At 47.6% G+C, this 21,949-nt stretch overlaps 1 protein-coding gene across 1 annotated transcript in view; it reads right to left on the bottom strand.

Annotated features, from left to right (window-relative positions):
- LOC137547015 (vomeronasal type-2 receptor 26-like) overlaps positions 1-15,203 on the bottom strand; it is a 46,574-nt gene extending 31,371 nt beyond the window's left edge. Inside the window, exons 1-2 of the mRNA XM_068270541.1 lie at positions 15,198-15,203; positions 11,442-12,224 (exon numbers count right to left, since the gene is read on the bottom strand). Of these exons, the coding sequence (XP_068126642.1) occupies positions 11,442-12,224; positions 15,198-15,203 (789 nt within the window). The remainder of the gene's footprint in view (positions 1-11,441; positions 12,225-15,197) is intronic.
- Between the last annotated feature and the right edge of the window lie 6,746 nt (positions 15,204-21,949).

Here is a 21,949-nt window from a genome sequence, read left to right as displayed (position 1 = left end):
CAAACCAGGGGCACCCACTCGCAGACCATAGCATGGTCCCTGCTCACCATGTTAGTGGCCTGCAGAAAGGGAGCCAGCACTAAGCACACCTGCTGCATGTGCCTCCAGTCATCATCGGGGACGATGGACGGGATGTTGCTGGTCTTGTCCCTTCTCCGAGCGGCGGAAACAGTGGCCAGGGCAAGGTACTGGTTGACAGCGTGCTTCTGTTCAACCAGACGCTCCAACATCGCCAGGGTGGAGTTCCAGCGAGTCGGAACGTCAAGGATCAGCCGATGGCGTGGCAGATCCAGCTCCTTTTGCACGTCTTCCAGGCTCGCACAGGCTGCAGCCGAGCGCCGGAAGTGACGCACAACGTTCCTTGCCGTTTCCAGCAGTTCGCCCATCCCCTGGTAGGTGCGCAAGAACTTCTGCACTACCAGGTTCAGCACGTGGGCAAGACAGGGGATGTGGGTCAGGTTTCCCCTGTCTATTGCGGCAACCAGATTGGCCCCATTGTCAGCCACCACCTCTCCGACTCTGAGGCCTCTGGGGGTCAGCCAAATCCTCTCCTGCTCCTGGAGTTTGGCCAACACATGGGTTGCCGTCAGCTTGGTCTTCCCAAGGCTGACCAAGTGCAGCCGCGCTTGGCAGTGGCGGGCCTTCACGCTGCTGCTGAGGCGGGGGGTTTGGCCAGGTGTGCCGGAGGATGGCAGAGGATCGGAGGAACCTGCTGCAGTTCCCCTGACCCTGCGGGGTGGCACCACCCACTGTGTTGCTGCTGCTGCTGTGCCCTCTGCTGCTCTCCCATCCTCACCCCCTTCCACCAAGCTGACCCAGTGGACAGTGAAGGACAGGTAGCGGCCTGTCCCGAAGCGGCTGCTCCAGGAGTCCATGGTGACGTGGACCCTTTCACCAACCGCGTGCTCCAGCCCTCGCTCCACATTGGCCATCACAAAGCGGTGCAGTGCAGGAATGGCCTTGCGGGAGAAAAAGTGTCTGCTGGGGAGCTGCCAGTCTGGGGCTGCGCAAGCAAGCAGCGCACGAATGTCGCTCCCCTCCTGCACGAGCGTGTACGGCAGGAGTTGGGAGCACATGGCCCGCGCCAGCAAGCCGTTCAGCTGCCACACGCGACGGCTGCTGGGAGGCAGAGCCCTAACCACCCCCTGGAAGGACTCGCTCAAAAGGCTCTGGCGTGGCCTTTTGCTGGCACAGGAATCAGCAGACACAGCGGAGGAGGCCACTGAGGACTGGCTGCCAGAACAGGCCTCAGTGTCGGCGGCAGGAGTTGCAGAGGGGGGAGGAGCAGTGCGTTTCCGCACTCCTGCTGGTGCTGCTGGAGGAGCAGGAGGGCGGGTGGCTGCTGTTGCTGCTGCTGCTGAAGGCTGTGCAGTGATGGGTGTGGTGCCACTGCCAGCACCAGATGCCTTCAGCCTCTGGAACTCCTCATGCTGGTGGAAATGTTTCGCAGCAAGGTGGTTGATGAGCGAGCTGGTGCTGAACTTTAAGGGGTCTGCACCTCTGCTCAACTTCCGCTGACAGTGTTTGCAAGTGGCGTACTTGCTGTACACAGTGGGCATGGTGAAATATCGCCAGATTGGTGACAGAAACATCCCCCTACGGCATGGAAGCGCTGCTGCCTGTCTCCCTGTGGTGGTTGGGGGGGGGGGGGGGGGGGCTTGGGTGCGGCTGGTGGTGGTACTGGCAGATGCTGCTGCTGCTGCTGCTGAGCCTGAGACACCAGCAGGCTGTGGGACCTGCCTACTGCTGCCAATGCTTGCAATGATGCGCCTCCTTGCAAGGCCCACAAGCGCATCCTCCTCCTCCTCCTCAGAGCTGCTGAGGACGACATCCCCTGGAGGTGGTGGCACCCAGTCTCTGTCTGTCACCGGGTCATCATCATCCTCCCCCTCCTGAAACATGTCCTGCTGGGATGATGACCCCCCAAACTCCTCTCCTGATGCATGGATGGGCTGCTTGACTGTCGCCACAGTCTTGCTGTCCAATCCCTCATCCCCCAAAGTGCCCATCAGCATCTCCTCCTCCAAATCGCCAACAACAGCAGACAATTGACTCATCATGCCTGGGGTCAAAAGAGTGCTGAATGACAGGTCGGCGACTGACGGTGAACTGGCCTCCTCCCCAGGCCCTGCTGGGCGGCTGCTGCGAACAGGGGTGGTGGTGGTGGTGGTGAGGGTGGAGGCCTCGGATGCAGAGCTGATGGCGGGCTGCTCATCCTCCGTCATCAGTTGCACCACAGTGTCTGCATCCTTTTCCTCAATGGGACGTTTCCGACCCGGCTGGAGGAAAATCGGAGCAGGTGCTACACGCTGCTGCTGCTGTGTCTCTGCAGCGTGAGTTGCAGATGCTCCTGCTGGGCGGCGCCCAAGGCGTCCACGGCCAGTGGCTATGGGAGGAATGTTAGCCACTGACGCTGCTGCTGCGGAACTGTGCATGGTGGCGCGGCCGCGGCCTGCCACAATGCTGCTCCCTCTCCTCCTGATTCCCTTGCTGCCCTTCCCCTTGCCCAAACCGCGCTGGCTGCCACTTCCAGACATCTTCGATGTTTTGGGCGTATAGACAAAAGTTTTTTAAAAGGGCGGGTGAAAAGTGGGGTACTTTAATGGAGTGGGTTGGTGGGTGAGGTGACTGAGTGAGTGTCCCTAGTACAGTAAGTAAGTAGTAACAGTCAGGAAGTACAACTAGCAGTTACAATAATCAGTAGTAATCACAAGTAAATTTAGTGTGTGTACACTACAGACAGTGAGTGCACGCACGCGCAAACACACGCAGGAGCTAGCCTATGAACAGTGACTGAGTGAGTGTCCCTAGTACAGTAAGTAAGTAAGTAGTAACAGTAAGTACAAACAACTAACTAATTACAATAATCAATCAGTTATCAGAAAGAAATAGAGTGTGTGTAGTGTGTGTACACAGACAGTGAGTGCACACACGCAGGAGCTAGTAGCCTATGAACAGTGACTGAGTGTCCTAGACTCCTAGTACAGTAAGAGTAAGTAGTAACAGTAAGTACAACTAACTAATTACAATAAGCAATCAGTTATCAGAAGGAAATAGAGTGTGTGTAGTGTGTGTACACAGACAGTGAGTGCACACACGCAGGAGCTAGTAGCCTATGAACAGTGACTGAGTGTCCTAGACTCCTAGTACAGTAAGAGTAAGTAGTAACTGTAAGTACAAACAACTAACTAATTACAATAATCAATCAGTTATCAGAAGGAAATAGAGTGTGTGACTGTGTGTAGTGTGTGTACACAGACAGTGAGTGCACACACGCAGGAGCTAGTAGCCTATGAACAGTGACTGAGTGTCCTAGACTCCTAGTACAGTAAGAGTAAGTAGTAACAGTAAGTACAAACAACTAACTAATTACAATAATCAATCAGTTATCAGAAGGAAATAGAGTGTGTGACTGTGTGTAGTGTGTGTACACAGACAGTGAGTGCACACACGCAGGAGCTAGTAGCCTATGAACAGTGACTGAGTGTCCTAGACTCCTAGTACAGTAAGAGTAAGTAGTAACAGTAAGTACAACTAACTAATTACAATAATCAATCAATAATCAGAAGGAAATAGAGTGTGTGTAGTGTGTACACAGACAGTGAGTGCACACACGCAGGAGCTAGTAGCCTATGAACAGTGACTGAGTGTCCTAGACTCCTAGTACAGTAAGAGTAAGTAGTAACAGTAAGTACAACTAACTAATTACAATAATCAATTACAATAATCAATCAGTTATCAGAAGGAAATAGAGTGTGTGTAGTGTGTACACAGACAGTGAGTGCACACACGCAGGAGCAGCTAGTAGCCTATGAACAGTGACAGTGAGTGTCCTAGTACAGTTACAGTATATAACTACAATACTAATACAATCAGTAGTAAAGGACAGCAGAAATACTGGTATAGAATAGAGAGAAATAAACAGAGGACAGGAGGACAGCTGCCCACACAGGCAGGCCCTGAGGCCTAAAGCTGTAAGCTTGCAGCAGCTGTCTCTGTCTATGTAACACAAAAGCTAATAACTAAAATACAAGGTCTATCTAACTAACAACAATATAGGTGTGTATAGGAGGTGTATGTGAGCAAAAACGCTAGGTAAATGACCACAATAGAACTCTTGCTAAGCCAAAGCACAAAGGAGCAACTCTCTCTCTATGCAAGTCTCAGGCAAGGACGGAGAAACGTAACATGGCGGCCGCTATTTATAGGGTAGGGGCTGGCCAGGGTCCCCCTCTGTGATTGGCTGCCGTCAGAGGGCCTGGGAGCCCTCTGATTGGCTCTAAGGACATCAATCTGGGCTATGACGCTATTCGAGCTCGGTACCGAGCTCGAATAGCGCCGTTTTGCTCGAATAGCTCGAATAGTGAATGGGCTATTCGAGTGTACTCGAATAGCCCATTCGAATAGCTCCAGCTATTCGGAGCTCGAATACCGATCTCGAATAGCTGAAAAAGAGCTCAAATATTCGAGCTACTCGAATATTCGAGCTCTGCTGAGCACCACTGCTCCAGGGTATAATGTGCCTAGGGTATATATCCACCTACTTTCTACCTGGTATAGCAACCTATCATAATCACCCCCTCTTAGGCTCTGTTTGGGTTTCACTATGCCTTTAAATCTCAATAGACTCGGATCACTATTGTGGAACACAGCAAAGTGAGTTCCCAGGGGGCTATCTTCATCTACACCTTTTATGTTGGCTATGTGTTCCCCTATGCGTTTTTTAGTAATCTACCTGTCTTGCCAATGTATTTGAGGCCGCACGGGCACGTTATCATGTATACAGCTCCCACTGTATTGCAGTTAATATAAGTTCTTATATCATATTGTTTGTCTCCTGCTGCATTTTCAAACTTTTTTGTTTTATGAACCAATTTACAGTAGGTACACTTTCCGCACGGGTACATTCCCACTGGTTTGGGGCCTATAAAGCCCCTACTCTCTTATAAGAGACGAGACGTGACATGAGGGGGTGAGTGCTGCTGAGCAGCATTGGAATAAGCATCATATAAGGACTATGCATGATTAAGAAAGCTCAAGGGAGCACTGACCATGCTGTGGGAGTGCAGCCCATTGTAGAGGAAGGTGTAGTCCATGGACATTAGTATTTCCTTGGAAGATTAAAGCAATATATGGAACTGTGATGCGGAAATTAAACTGATTAGATCTCAAACAGAATTCCATTGATAAATGCAATGTTGCAAAAAAAACTAGATAGATCTTGAATTGCTATTCAAACTGAGCATTGTTAGTGCTGACCAGGCAAATATTTGCATGTGCATGTGTTGGTGTGAATGGGGAGCGCTCCAATCCAATATAGGCATTGTTTTTAGGGGGGTAGGGGTTGTTTATTGCGGGGTTTGTATATTGAATCAATAAATTATGCAGCATTGTGAGAAATTGGTTCCCTTGTTTTGTTGTTCAGTAAGATGGCCCACTTTATTCCATTGGATGGACTCCCCACTGCACAAGAGTTGGCATGGCTCTTCATCCGTCACATTTTCAGACCACATGGAATTCCGGAAAATGTGGTGTCATATAGGGGAGTCCAGTTCGTGTCCAGGTTTTGGAAGGCCTTCTGTCGTCATATAGGAATGAACCTATCGTTTTCCTCCAGCTACCACCCACATACTAACGGGCAGACCGAAAGGGTCAACCAATCTTTAGAGCAGTTCCTTAGATGTTACGTGGCTGATGCTTAGATGGATTGGATCAAATTCTTGCCTTTTGCAGAATTTGCCCATAATAATTTGAAATGTGCCTCCTCGGGATTCTCCCCTTTTTAAGTAGTAACGGGGAGATCACCGAAGTTCTCTCCGCTGCCGGTGGTGTCATCACCTTTCCCGGCCTTGGAGGAGTGGCAAGGGACATTAAAAGAGACCTGGGGAAAAGTCAAAGAGAATTTGAAAAAGGCTTTTTCTACCCAGAAAAAACAGGCGGATAGGAAACGTTCTGTGGAGTGGAATTTTCTCCCAGGAGATTTAGTGTGGGTTTCTACTCGACACTTGGACCTAAAGCAACCCTCTGCTAAATTGGGTCCCAAATTCATAGGGCCATACCCTGTGACCAAAAGGGTCAACAATGTTACCTTTGTTGTCTCGCTCCCACCCAGCTTCAGAGGTGGTAGAATGTTTCATGTATCTCTTACGAAGCCTGCTGTGCATGTGGATTCCTCTCAAACCCCCATGGTGATTGATGGAGAAGCAGAGTATGAGATGGAGCAGATCTTGGATTCTCGGGTGGTGCGTAACTCCATACAGTACCTAGTCCACTGGAGAGGGTATGGTGCAGAGGAGAGATCGTGGATACCACTTTCTCGCATGCATGCAGAAGAACTCAGGAAGGAGTTTCATAGATTGCACCCTGATAGACCAGGTGGTTTGTGTCCGGAGTCCACGTCTAGAGGGGGGGTACTGTAACGTCTGAAACTATGGCGGCTGCCGACACGCAGGCTATGCCCGCAGCCGCGTTTGTTCCCTGTTCACAGGCCTTATCCGTCCCGGTGGCGTCAAGCACGCCGGGAATGGCAATGTCTCTTGCTCATAGGGTTTCTGTATCGCGCGGGCGCGCACGGAGACAGGACCTTTACGCTGGAAGAAGGCACGTCAGCTAACCTACCGGTCGGCTGCTGTCAGGAGTGACTCGCGCCGCTCGGATTGGCTGATTGCTAGGGGGCATGGCGCTGGGCTCTCCTCGGCTTCTTAACCTGCTGAGCGGTCTGGACGAGCTCAGCTCGTCCAACACCGCCAGAGGCTGCAGCTCAGGCCCTGCTGGGCCGATTTGCACCAAATAAAAAGCAGCACACGCAGCCGGCACTTTGCCAGCCGCGTGTGCTGCCTGATCGCCGCTGCAGCACGGCGATCCGCCACGTGCAGCGGTGAAAGAGGGTCCCCCCAGCCGCCCGAGCCCAGCGTAGCCGGAACAAACAGTTCCGGCCAGCGCTAAGGGCTGGATCGGAGGCGGCTGACGTCAAGACGTCGGCTGACGTCAATGACGTCACTCCGCTCGTCGCCATGGCGACGAGGGAAGCGAAACACGGAGGGCCGCTCATTGCGGCCTTCCGTGTTATCTCTTGCCGCCGGAGGCGATCGGAAGATCGCCTCCGGAGCGCCCTCTAGTGGGCTTTCATGCAGCCAACTTTCAGTTGGCTGCATGAAATAGTTTTTTTTTAATCTAAAAAAAACCCTCCCGCAGCCACCCTGGCGATTTAATCAGAACGCCAGGGTGGTTAAGCCTTCACAGATCATTGGCAACTGGTCTGCTGTTGCAAATACACTCGTGTTAGCGCTCAGACCTAGTGAGGTTCCTGTTGATGATAGATGTATATGCAGTGTTTGCGATATACATCTATCTATAGTTAGTTATTATTACATTGTACTCTGATAACCTGTGTATGATTCTGGCTACTCTCTGACCTTGCTATTGCTAAAACGATTCTGTACCTCTGCCTTTCTGACTTAAGTTGCTGAACCTCTGCCTGATATTAACTACTCTCTCGCCTGCCAATTTTGTACTATCTCTACCTGCCTGTTATCGAACCTTGCCTGTCTGACTACTCGACTCACCAGTGGGCCCTTGCCATTGGTGAGGTGCTCTAGCTATTAGAACCTACCAGCCCCTCTGGTGGGGTTCAGACTTACTTGCATAGCTCCAGTGACTGATAGTACCTTGCCAGCTCCTCTGGCAAGGTCTAGTTAAACTATTCAGTCATTTGTGCTGTTAGTACTTTTCCAGCTCCTCTGGCAAGGTCTACTTAAACTATTCACTCATTTGTGCTGTTAGTATCCTGCCAGCTCCTCTGGCAAGCACTAGTTAAACTATTCCGTCATTTGTGCTGTTAGTACCTTACCAGCTCCTCTGGCAAGGTCTAGTTAAACTATTCACTCATTTGTGCTGTTAGTACCTTGCCAGCTCCTCTGGCAAGGTCTAGTTAAACTATTCACTCATTTGTGCTGTTAGTACCTTACCAGCTCCTCTGGCAAGGTTTAGCCAAACTTCGTTAATTCTTTCATTATTAGTACTTTGCCAGCTCCTCTGGTAAAGGTATTGTTTTTTGTGTTGGTAGACCCTCCAGCTCCTCTGGAGAAGTCTATACTGTTGCACCAAACACCACACCTTACTCTCAGCTAACTATACTAGTATTAATGGTGATACTGCAGATCACCACATAATCAGGTATAGCGTCTGTATTATTGGTGATTCTGCAATTCACAAATAATCAGACGTCTGAGTTGCAGCACCCAATCGTTACACGGATCAATTCAGATTTTGAAAAGTGGTATCCGAGCACCCCTTCAGAGGTGTTGGAGGGGAAAACAGGAGGGAAAGAGGTTTCAGCCAATCAGGCTGCATCAGTTAAGCCTGCGGGGAAATAAAGAAGCAAAAAAGGACAACCCAGCATGAGCTGCAACTTCCTTTTTGCATACCAAATTTTTTTTGTGTACCAAATAAGAGTCAGGTGAACTGGGGAATGATCCTTTATCAACAAGAAAAATAATAGTGATTTTAACTTTTGGATTGCCTGGTTAGCATACTTATTACCGGTTTACCAGATAAATATAAAGAACTAGCTGACCCACGGCGTAGCATACGCCGCATAAGAGGGTAGAGGGCAGGAAGGGGGTATTGGGCAAAGCGGTGGGGAGGGGGGTTGGACCCCCCCCTCCTGCTTAAACTCAGCAGATATCCCCCCCCCTCACCTGGGTCCCCCATGCGCGCTCCCCCTCCTGCTTAAGCACAGTAGCAGCCGCCACTATTAGTAAGAGGCAGCGGGCGGGATGCCTCACCTCTTCCGTGTTCCAGCGTGTGTTCCACTGTCATCACTTCCTGCAATGCCACCCACTGTATTGGTGTAATTTACCTTTCTAAAACAGAAGGAAATCTGCAATAATTCAGCTATAAGTGAACATTTGTGGTTACCCACAATGCACTGCTACTAAATATGCAAACAATTCATTTTCACCCTTATTAAGCCAAGCAAGCATCCAGAACCACTGGCGTATAGCAAGCCTATAGCTTTAAATTTTACACAGTCATATCAAACCAACATGTGACAGTCTGATTCATACTTTTGGTCCTCATCTGTACAAGGCAAGGATTGATACGGCTGTATGAGATAGGGCTTGGACCAGTACAACAGAGTAACCAAGCAGCTCAGGGTGACCCAAACCACTCGGAATGTATAGGTGGATAAAAGGGACCAAAAAGACCTTCTACTAATAAAATCAAAGCTTGGTGTAATTTGCCTTCTTAAAACAGAAGAAAAACTGCAATAATTCAGCTATAAGTGAACATTTGTGATTACCCACAATGCACCGCTACTAAATATGCAAATTATTCCTTTTCACCCTTGGTAAGTTAAGCAAGCCTATAGCTTTAAGTTTTACACAGTCATATCAAACCCACATGTGACAGCCTGTGTTTTTTTTTGCTTTCTTGGCTCCTGTTGCACGCAACAGGAGTCCCGGGTAAGCAAGGCCTTTATGCCCATGCACGTAAAAAGCGCACCCCACAAAACGTGCATGGGCAGCCACAGGCGCCACAATACAGCAGGACCCTTCCGGTGTTCCCCGAAGGGAACCTTCCGCCTTTGCCTTCGGTGCAGGGGGTTTCTTGGGTCCTCCAACACCCGAAGTATAGAAGGACCCCAACCTGCCCAGCGGTTACCCAAAGGGCCTGGCCATGTGGCAACCGTGTCCACATGGTCCGAGTGGTTCTCCCAAGAGGGAGCCGGGGCGGGAACCAAAGTCCCCGGTGCTAGCAAGCTGGCCCCGGCCTTGCGACTGGAGTTATAAAAATTCTGCACTATCCCTAGCCAAAAGGCCAGGGAGCTGCATTAGTCAGCAATGCATATGGGCAGTACAGACCAAAGCACCATACTTCCACCTGGAATCTGCTACATCACAGGTTTTTTCAGGTACACCTAAACAAAGCCCTTAGCCCTTCAGCCTCAACCAGTTTTCAGACGTTTGGATCTCATCAGTACATAGCAGGAATTGATAAGGCTGTATGAGATAGGGCTTGGACCAGTACAACAGAGTAACCAAGCAGCTCAGGGTGACCCAAACTACTAAAAAATGTATAGGAGGATAAAAGAGACCAAAAAGCCCTTCTACTAAGAAAAAGCAAAGCTTGGTGTAATTTTCCTTCTTAAAACAGAAGCAAATCTGCAATAATTCAGCTATAAGTGAACATTTATGGTTACCCACAATGCACTGGTACTGAATATACAAATTATCCCTCTTTGCCCTTGGTTTGATATGACACTACTTCTTCTTCTTGCTTGGACCAGCCCCTTCTTCTTGCTTGGACCAGCCCTGGGGGCAGGGCGCTACTTCTTCTTCTTGCTTGAAGGTTGAGGCACTTACTCTATTATATATATAGATTGTTTTTTTATTTTATGCCTGACAGTTACACTTTAAGTGCTAGAGCAGTTGATTAACTGAAATTGTTAACCTGTGAACTAAATATGGGAATTGAATAGGTGTAAAGATACCACTTTTGGTGTCATTCATACTTAATGTGAGAAAGTGGGACTGCAAAGGGATGAATGCAAGGATTTTGCAGGATTCTAAATTCTGACTTTTACATTGGAATTTCCCAATTTTGAGTTGAAAGTTGGAATTCACAGAATTTCCACAAGTCAATTCCAAATGCAACATGAAATTACATTAGTGCATATGCAACTTTTTTTTTTCTTTTTTGCATCAATAGAGAATACAGTATGTCTTTTTCTCAAGGAATATGAATGAGAAAATTCTATAAAAATTTGAAATGAAATTGTAACCTTGTTTTCACAAATTCTCACTAACTATAACTAATCTTATGGTTAATGCACACATGTATTTACATTAAAAAGACACTGAAGCGAAAAACAAAAATGATATAATGATTTGTATGTGTAGTACAGCTAAGAAATATAACATTAGGAGCAGAGACATAAGTCTAATATTGTTTCCAGTAGAGGAAGAGTTAAGAAACTCCAGTTGTTATCCATGCAAAAGAGCCATTTAGATCCACAACTTTCAAAGTCTTCTGAAGCTTGTTATCTCAACTGTCAGTCACTGTATTTTCTTTTTCTCTGCAGAGGACAGTTCAAAAGTTCACTAGCATGCTCTGTAAAATCATGTAGAATGCTGAGTAGTGTGTAAACTGCAAGTATTAGGGAATGATGCAATGTTATAAAAAACACTATATAACTGAAAATAAAAATATGAGCATATTTTCTTTGCTACTAATTCATTATAACATAATTTTTGTTTCCATTCAGTGTCTCTTTAAGTACCATTTAGCAAATTTGCAATGCATTTTTGGAATCTGAGAAATTTTTCATTCGGTGTAACATCATGCAAAATTCAGGAATTTTGTCGGATTTGAGATACAGCAATCTTCACCATCCCTTGAGAATAAATTTGAATAACTATCACAGTTCTGATTCTTACCTGAGCTTTATATCTACGATCTCTGGATCTCCCCAGTTTCTGCATTTCATGCAAGGCATGGGCCATAGAAACCACTGCAAGGGTTATAGAGAAGAAACTTGCATAATTATAATTAATATCAAACAGTTCAGTGTCTAATGGGGATATACAGTAATGGTAGTTTTCCTTATTAATGTCAAATACTTTCTGAAATGAATGTTTTTCATTCTTGTCAATAGATCGAAAATAAGACATAAAGATGTCTAGAAGTATCGGGTCTTCAGGATGAGTGCATCGATTTACTTTCCGGAAAAACATTTTTAGGTCAGGAATTTCTCTCTCCATTGTTGAATAAATCAAACTACAGTTAAACACCTCTACAATTCCCGTTTCTGATTCTAAAAATATTTCATGGAGGATATATGTTATGTTATATGTGCTCGCTGTTCTTAAAGCAGTAAATGTAAAATCGACCTCAGATTTCCCACAGATTATTACCACCTTAGCAGTATATTTCTCATTCTCAAGTGTTTGTTTAAAGTTAACCCGAGAGTTTGTATCAATACTGTTTAGTTTGTAGACAAATTCAATGCAGATCTCATTCCTGGTCAACTCCTTGGTCAGTTCTCGCAGTTCCTGTTCCGTGTTGTCATCGATCCGTATAATGATTCCAACCCAGTTCCAATGAAACTGTTTCAGGGAGTAAACAATGGCTTCAAATCTCAGATGATCATTCTGTGCGGTGGTAAATAGGGATTTGTAACGGATGGTATCTCTTGAGAGAGGACTGGTTTCATAGCTAATCTGGAATATGGAAATATTATAACTGATGAGTTAGAATTTCTTTTTAGTGATCATTAAAGTCAGATCAGAATCTGAATCAATTGTATTTGGCCAAATAAGTTTGCACTTACAGAAATCTGACTTGTCAGTTTTTTGGTGGACACAGAAAATATGGTTCAAGGACAGACAATACAGATATTACAAGTCAAGGACAGTATATGAGTTAAAGTGGTAGCAAACAAGGAGGGATGTGCTCATTTTCAGTTTTGTGCTGTTCAGGAAGATGAGGGGGAGTTTCCTGCCAGTGATGCTCATCCAGATTTCGGATTTCCGAACTACCGGAATTTTTCCACTATCCGAATAGCAATTCGGATATTTTTTGAAATCCGAATTGACTAATTGGGCAGGGAGGGAGGAAAAAAGTCTGCTCCAAGAAGTTTAACGCCAATTTAAACAAAACCTGTATATATAAAATGTCAACATATATTTCTATGATCCTTTCATGATGACAAAAGCCAGAAAGAAGTAGGCAAAGGAGTGCCCATTTTTCCGTACAGCTAAGCGGTCTCACTCACTTTTTACTACAACAAAGCATCTGCTGTACAGCAGCAGAGTGGCTCAGTGGAAGCGTGCTATGCCCATAACCCAGAGGTTGATGGATCGAAACCATCCTCTGCTACGTGTGCTTTGGTTTTTACACCTTGCTTTCCCACACGGGCCAATCGGTGGCCATAGCCCCATAAGAGAAAGTGTCATTATAGCCTTTCTGTAACATAGATAGTAGTGTAACTATTTCAACTAATGTACCCTTCCTAAAGTTGAAGGTTGTATACAAACGTAAGCAGAGTGGTGCAGCGGAAGCATGCTGGGCCCATAACCCAGAGGTTGATGGATCGAAACCATCCTCTACTAGGCATGATTTCATTTTTGCACCTCGCTTTATAGCATGGGCAAAACGGTTCCCATAGCCCTGTAAGAGAAAGTGTAATAAGGGCCCTGCCGTAACACAGATATTATGGTAGCTAAGACTACTCCTGGGCCTTTCTTGTAGGTGAAGAGATGAGTGAACTGGGACACCACACTTAAAAAAAAAAAAAAAAGCAAAAAGCAAACAGAGAAGCTTCCCCATATTGGAGCATTGGATTTGGTAAAGTCTTAAGCCAATGTTGTGAGAAAACGCGGAAAAACCGCCGCGTGTGTTGAAAGCAAGGCGGCTGATTCCGCGTCCAACGCGGCGGTTTGCACGCGTAGGCACGCGTCTGGTAGTAGGGCAGAACGCGGAAAAGCCGCCGCATGTTCTAACAGCAAAGCGGCTGTTTCCGCGTCCAAGGTGGCGGTTTGTACGCAGCAGCGTGCCTTTGGAGTGGCTGGGTCTGTTAGTCCACATAGATGGATGGAGAGCTACGCGCGCGCGGGCCAGAAGTCAGGACCTTTATACCAGCAGGGGAAGTGTCAGCTGATCAGGAAGATCAGCTGATTCCTGCAGGACTCATGATTGGCTGAATGGTTCAGGCGGGGCAGCAGAGTTCAGCTACTATATATTCTGCTGCTTGTCAGTTGCTGGTTGTCTGCCATTGCAAACACTTTGTGGAAGCATTCAGACCATAGTCAGATCCTTACAGTGTGTTTGAACCAGGTGGACCTGGGAATTCACACTGAGCCAGATTTCCTTGTACTGTTATTATTATTTGTTAGACCAGTTCCAGGGTGTTGAGATCAAGGCCCTCACACCCAAGACTAGGAAACTGTATTGTCTTTATGTTATATTCCAGACTAGTTCCAGGGAGTTGATGATCACGGAACTCACACCCAAGACCAGGGAATTGTATTATCATTTATGTTATGTTCCAGACTAGTTCCAGGGTGTTGATGATCACGGAACTCACACCCAAGACTAGGGAATTGTATTATCATCTATGTTATACTCCAGACTAGTTCCAGGGTGTTGATGATCACGGAACTCACACCCAAGACTAGGGAATTGTATTATCATTTATGTTATGCTCCAGACTAGTTCCAGGGTGTTGTGACTACGGACCTCACACCCCAGACTAGGATTGTGCTATTTCCACTGCGGTGTCCCAATGGCCACAAATTTACGGAAAGCCTCTGACTCCACCAGCTTCTATGGTAATAGCTGGCGAGCTAATAGTTCCGCCACACCAGCTGTCCCAATGCGGTGTCCCAATGGCCACAAATTTACGGAAAGCCTCTGACTCCACCAGCTTATATGGTAATAGCTGGCAAGCTAATAGTTCCGCCACACCAGCTGTCAGACGCCGGGCAAGAGGGTGACTGGCAGAAATTGGCTTCTTCCACTCAAAGACTTCCTTCACGGACACCTGGCTACTGCTGTGGGCATAGGAGCAGGAACCGCTCAAGGGCAGAGTCGGTGTGGAGGAGGGTGGCTGTGAAGGTGCAAGGGAGAAAGCAGCTGAAGATGAAGCACCTGAAGGAGGAAGAGGAGAAGGAGGGTGGCTTGTCTTTTGGGTGCTGCTTTCTTGCCATAGCTGTTTGTGCCTTTTCTCCAGGTGCCTTCGTAAGGCACTTGTCCCTACGTGAGTGTTGGCCTTTCCACGGCTCAATTTTTGGAGGCAGAGAGAACAGATGGCTTTGTTCCAATCTGAGGTACACACGTTAAAAAATTTCCAAACCGCTGAGCCCCCCTGGGGTGATGGTGCTACGGTGGCATCAGCAGCTGACGTTGAAGGGCATGTTAGCTGGCTTTCCATAGCTGGCGATACATGGAACCGGACACTGCCCCCAGTTGTTTCTGAAGACGAGCTCCCTCTGCTTCTTTCATGGACTCGTCTCATCCTATTCCTCTCTGACTCCCCCTCTGAACTGTCCCCCCTGGTCATCTCCTCCATTGGAAACATACATGGCATCCGTATAATCGTCATCATAATCCTCCTGCCCAGCTTCGCTTTCCTCAGACACCTCAACAACTGCACCAACATCAGGTGCTTCATCATCCCCCTCCTCATATGTTACGTCCATACTATCGCCACCTAACTCAGATGTATGAGGTGGTATAACTTGCTTAGTGCCTTTATCTTGTTGTAGATGTATTGGCTGTGAATCAGTGATGTTCACACCAAATAACTCCCGCGAAATGTCAAATGCAGAGGATGTGGTGCTTGTAGTAGCGCTGGTGGCTGTGGGAGATGAGGTGTTCTGTGTTAAATAGTCAAGCACGTCCTGACAATCTTGGGAAGTGATGACACGTGCCTTCTTCTGAGCACTGTACTTTGGGCCAGGGCCCCACTAAATCACATCAACACAACCTGGCACAGACCTGCCAGGTGGCCTTCCTCTGGGTCTGCCTCTACCTCTTCCTCTACCTGCTTTGTCCATGTTGTCCATCTCGGGGGGAAGCTAGGTACATGCAGTGAGGTGGGTTCACTGAACACTAAAGGTAGTTAGATGCAGTGAGATGGGTTCACTCAACACAACAGCTAGGTGTATGCAGTGAGGTGGGTTCACTGAACACTAAAGGTAGTTAGATGCAGTGAGGTGGGTTCACTCAACACTAAAGGTAGGTAGATGCAGTGAGGTGGGTTCACTCAAAACAACAGCTAGGTATATGCAGTGAGGTGGGTTCACTGAACACTAAAGGTAGTTAGATGCAGTGAGGTGGGTTCACTGAACACTAAAGGTAGTTAGATGCAGTGAGGTGAGTTCACTGAACACAAAAGGTAGTTAGATGCAGTGAGGTGGGTTCACTGAACACTAAAGGTAGTTAGATGCAGTGAGGTGGGTTCACTGAACACAAAAGGTAGTTAGATGCAGTTAGGTGGGTTCACTCAACACAACAGCTAGGTATATGCAGTGAGGTGGGTTCACTGAACACGAAAGGTAGGTAGATGCAGTGAGGTGGGTTCACTCAACACAACAGCTAGGTATATGCAGTGAGGTAGGTTCACTGAACACTAAAGGTAGTTAGATGCAGTGAGGTGGGTTCACTCAACACAAAAGTTAGTTAGATGCAGTGAGGTGGGTTTACTCAACACAAAAGGTAGTTAGATGCCGTAAGGTGAGTTCACGCAACACAACAGGTATGTATATGCAGTGAGGTGGGTTCACTGAACACTAAAGGTAGTTAGATGCAGTGAGGTGGGTTCACTCAACACAAAAGGTAGTTACATGCAGTGAGGTGGGTTCACTCAACACAACAGGTACTAGTAAGTATATGCAGTACTGGGTAGTACAATGTGCAGCTCCCTGTCACACACACAGGTAGTCACTGAATGTGCTGGGCTGCTGGCAGTGGCACACACACAGTATGAATTAGCAAGGCTGTGTATGCAACACAAGTGTCACTTTGACACACACAGAAAAAAAAATGATCACAAGAACAGGATTAGCTCTGAAAAGAGCTGTTGAGGGGTGCTATTAAAGCAATAAGATTCAGCCAGGAGGATTCTAAGAAGCCAAGAGCCTAACTAATCTTTCCTTAGGAGAAAAAAATCAGCAGCAGCTTCCCCTAGTCTGTCTATGTGCAGGCACACGAGTGAGTGTAATGGCCGGCGAGCCTGCCTTACATAAGGGGGGTGGGGCTCCAGGGCTGAGTGTAGCCAGATTGGCTACAATGTGCCTGCTGACTGTGATGTAGAGTGTCAAAGTTGACCCTCATAGTGCATTATGGGGTGAATCGAACTTCCGGGAAAGTTCACCTTCGCCGGCGAAGGCGAACCACCCGAAGTTCGCCTAGAACCGTTCGCCGGGGATCCGTTTGGGACATCTCTAGTATAGTGGTGAGCATAGCTGCCTTCCAAGCAGTTGACCTGGGTTTGATTCCTGGCCAATGCATGTGAGCTTGCTTTTGACGCCATACAAATCCCTGGAAGACAAGATCCATGAACAGTTAGGGCATCCCCTCACCTGCTGAGGAGAGAGAGTGAGTTTTACCTTCCCAAACATTTTGGAAGCATTTTAAAGGCCTCTTCTGGTTTTCAATCCAGATATCCGAATCTGACCGGATATTGGGTTCGCATATCCGATTCTTCTCGGATACCCAAAAGTTCGGATTCGGATATCCGATTCGGATCCGGATATCTGGGTACCGGATCCGAATCTATTAGGATTTTAAAAAGTGTATCCGAGCACCCCTGTTTCCTGCACGCTTGTTCCCCCTGTTGGTCATATAGCCCTTGTCTATATGCAACTGAAGTCCTCTCCAATGATTGGCTGAATTGCTCAGCCTCTGCTTAACTAAGTACTGCAGACTAGGTGTATTTTATTTGCACTTATTATTGGCTGACTGGCAGTCTGCACACTAAGTGGCAGAGTGCTGTCTGGGAGTGAGCATTGCTTTTGTGTTTGGTAAGTTGAAGGAGTGGTGGGGGAGAGTTCCTGTTGGTGGCAGCTCTGGGGCTCACCTGCACTCCCCTATTGTGTTACATGCTGGTTTTGGGGTCCCAAGTAGTGGCAGAGCATGGGGCCCCACCTGTCATGTGCACTAGTGTTTGCGAAGATGGAGTGAGCAAGGTGAGAGGGGTCAGAGGCAATCTTGGGAAGATGGAGTGAGCAGGGTGAGAGGGGAGGGGTCAGAGGCAATCTTGGGAAGATGGAGTGAGCAGGGTGGGAGGAAGAGGCGTAGCTTGGGGTGGGCGGGGTAGGACATGTGCCCCCGGGTGCTGGGTCGCTAAGGGCGCCCAGCCATACTGTGTATTTTATTTATTTATTCATTTTTTTCTGCCAGTACTATACTACTATGCACTCGCCAGGCCGGGGTCTCCCAGTCAGTGACGTCCCCAGTGACGTTGCCGCACAGCGTCCATAGAGGTGGAACGCTGAGCAGAGCGGCAGAGAGCCAGCTCCATCCATTCGCTGCTGGCCGGGTGACGAGGTGTGTGAGGAGGAGCCGACGAGGCAGGGAGGGACAGGCAGCCAGGTCATGTGACTGCAGCGAGTCAGAGTGTGGAGTGGAGCGGCTTCAATTCATTCAGAGGAACTTAGAGCAGAGCCACCGCACTGAGCACTGCAAATAAATCCTCCATCTCCTTCTCTTCTCAAGCTGCAGCAACAATAGTGAGTGAAGTTGACATTAATCACTTCTGCCATAACTGTGGTGGTCAGTAGTAGTAGATGCAGAGAGGAGGGATGGGGGAAGCTAGCTGCTGAGAGATGCCGCTTGGAGACACGGAGTGCACAAGCAGGAACTCAAAGGAATTCAACCACGTAAGATCTGTTATCTGTTACTTGAAGAGATGAGAGCAGCTGAGCACATCCAGTAAAAGACACGCTGTCACAGGAGACCCTAGTGGTCAGACCTCAAATGGCCTTCCAAACGGTGCCAGCGCACGGATCGTGCAAACTCTGGTCGCAGTCAATGCGCAGGAACCGTTGGGAATTAGCCGCAGACAAACCAGAAGGGAGCCTATGAGATACGGTAATTACAAAATACACACTAATTCAGGGTATAACTGCCACCACCTCGGTTACCATGGGCCCGAGGAGCCCGCTGACTGACTAGTCCTGCGAATAAAAATGGTTAAACACACTCTATTCTGTCTAGCCAACAACAACCAATAGTAGCGTCTCTTCAGAGACCCAGGATCAGTTCTGTGCGTGCTGAATAGTAGGGTAGCTAGAACAACAACTGACGATAGCGTCGGTTTATTGAAAGCAATATAAATAATTAATATATACAGACAATTATTAAAATCAACAATAATTAAAACAGTAATAGCCAGTATGCAAAAATAAAAGAAGGGAGAAAAAAATACTTAGTTCCTGGAAAGATGTCCTTTAGTGGGAAAACTTGTAAAGTTCTTGGTTTCAATCAAAGTTCAGAGTTCAGACCAGGTGGATGCCAGCATATCCTCAAGCTGGCACAGATGAGTTCAAGATGTTTCAGGGTGGAGGACCCTGAGTTTGTCTCCTCTGCCATTCTTATGCCCCTGATCCAGTAGGAGGGAGTGAGGGCAGGGCCACACACCCACTTAGAACATGAGATGAGTCCTCCCCTTGTCCTGGGGACCAGAAATCATGTCTTAACCACATATGGGCTCTATCTCACAGAACCGTACAGGTCAGGGCAGATTTACTAATATTTTCAGGTCTGCCTCGATTTACCCAGCAGCCTGATACCAAACATGAGGGGTGGGACCCTTGTGGTATCATCAGGGCACTTTCGAACTGCCTAACCGACAGTTTACCTCAGAATGTTCTGAAATGTTCTCAGAACCAGCGCCAGACAGGGCCCTACATGCTCTGTTAGTTTGGAGGGTCTGCCAGCCTGGCAACACAGAAAATATGACACATATAGCAGTTTATGGAATATGATCTACATCTGGGATTGATAGCAGGTCATCCCTAGGTGAGGTTCTTTTTGAAGCTGGCAGCAGCAAGCCACATATCGGCTCCCCTGCTGGGGAAGGAGCCAGAGTGTCTGAGTTTTTCCACTCTAGATTGCTTCTGTCATGGTGCTTGTCACCTATACCTGATGGATGGGCCATCAGCACAGCTTGAAGCCAGGGACTCTCTGCAGTTAAGCTGATGCTATCTCCCTGCTGAGAAAAGACTCAGCTGCTCCTACACAATCAATCCAGATTTTATCGATCTGAAGCGCAATCGATGCAGAGAATCGAGTGCGATCGCTTTTTCTTCACGGGCGGTTCCAGGACGCGTCTGCGGCCCCGCAACCGTCCCTGACACACGCCTTTATTGGAACAGCATTAAAATGAGTTTCAAAACAACGGCATCAGTCTTGACACCTTCACTTGTTTGTCCCTGTATCTCCTGGTGGACTGATGCTGTTGTTTTGAAACTGATTTTAATGCTGTTCCAATAAAGGCGTGTTTTTTACTGGATGTGCCCAGCTGCTCTCATCTCTTCAAGTAACTGGTATGGTGAAACGGTTTTTGGGCTTGGAGCACTCCTGGGAAGCCTGTTTTGGTGGTCCTGTGCACCTTTTCTCTATACTACTGCTAAGATCTGTTATCTGCCTCTGGAATCATTTCAGTCCAGCCAAGCAGTGAGCTCAGGTTACTTTGCTTTACTGTTACTTTGCACAGCAAGCTCGACTCCTTCTTTATTTTATAGCCCTTTCATGGCTCTGCTATGGGTACAACAATCCCCTGGAATCACAAAGGCCAGCATGTCCTCTCTCACCAGTCTGAGGATTGCAGTTGAGTACATAGAACATTAATATATATTTCAGTAATAAACCTGCAACATGACCTGAAATATAGGACACTAGCCGACCCGCGGCGTAGCATACGCCGCATAAGGGGGTAGAGGGCAGGAAGGGGGTATTGGGCACAGCTGCGGGGAGGGGGGTCGGACCCCCCCTCAACTGGGTCCCTCATGTGTGCTCCCCCTCCAGCTTAAGCTCAGCAGGAATCCCCCCCTCCCTCCCTCCCTCACTCACTCACTCACCTGGGACCCCATGTGCGCTCCCCCTCCTGCTTAAGCACAGTAGCAGCCGCCACTATTAGTAAGAGGCAGCGGGCGGGGATGACTCACCTCTTCCGTGTTCCATCGTGTGTTCCACTGTTGTCACTTTCTGCAATGCCGCACACTGTATTGGTGTAATTTGCCTTCTTAAAACAGAAGGAAATCTGCAATAATTCAGCTATAAGTGAACATCTGTGGCTACCCACAATGCACTGCTACTAAATATGCCTATTATTCTCTTTCACCCTTAGCAACCCAAGCAAGCATCCAGATCCACTGGTGTATAGCAAGCCTATAGCTTTAAATTTTACACAGTCATATCAAACCCACATGTGACAGCCTGTTTCAGACTTTTGGTCCTCATCTGTACATGGCAAGGATTGATAAGGCTGTATGAGATAGGGCTTGGACCAGTACAACAGAGTAACCAAGCAGCTCAGGGTGACCCGAACCACTCGGACTGTATAGGGGGATAAAAGGGACCAAAAAGCCCTCCTACTGAAAAAATCAAAGCTTGGTGTAATTTGCCTTCTTAAAACAGAAGGAAATCTGCAATAATTCAGCTATAAGTGAACATCTGTGGCTACCCACAATGCACTGCTACTAAATATGCCTATTATTCTCTTTCACCCTTAGCAACCCAAGCAAGCATCCAGATCCACTGGTGTATAGCAAGCCTATAGCTTTAAATTTTACACAGTCATATCAAACCCACATGTGACAGCCTGTTTCAGACTTTTGGTCCTCATCTGTACATGGCAAGGATTGATAAGGCTGTATGAGATAGGGCTTGGACCAGTACAACAGAGTAACCAAGCAGCTCAGGGTGACCCAAACCACTCAGAATGTATAGGGGGATAAAAGGGACCATAACGACCTTCTACTAAAAAAATCAAAGCTTGGTGTAATTTGCCTTCTTAAAACAGAAGCAAATCTGCAATAATTCAGCTATAAGTGAACATTTGTGGTTACCCACAATGCACCGCTACTAAATATGCAAATTATTCCTTTTCACCCTTGGTAAGTCAAGCAAGCCTATGGGCCTGATTCACAAAGCGGTGCAAACTGTTTAGCATGGGTGTGCTAAACAGTTAGCACGTGAAGTGCCATTCGTGGACTTTTGCATGCGCAAAGTGCCTCGATTTGCGCGGAAGCGGTCTTTTGCTCGTGCAATTTGCCGCGAATCGCAGCACTTTGCGCACGCACAACTCTGCAATCGTGCGACTCACGGCAAATTGTGCGCGCAAAAGACCACGATCGCGGCACTTCAAGTGCTAACTGTTTAGCACACCCATGCTTAACAGTTTGCACAGCTTTGTGAATCAGGCCCTATAGCTTTACAT

Source organism: Hyperolius riggenbachi, chromosome 1 (genome assembly GCF_040937935.1).
Source record: "Hyperolius riggenbachi isolate aHypRig1 chromosome 1, aHypRig1.pri, whole genome shotgun sequence".
Taxonomy (NCBI): domain Eukaryota; kingdom Metazoa; phylum Chordata; class Amphibia; order Anura; family Hyperoliidae; genus Hyperolius; species Hyperolius riggenbachi.
The sequence above is the reverse complement of the archived record's forward strand: the minus strand, read 5'-3'. Positions and strand labels throughout refer to the sequence as shown.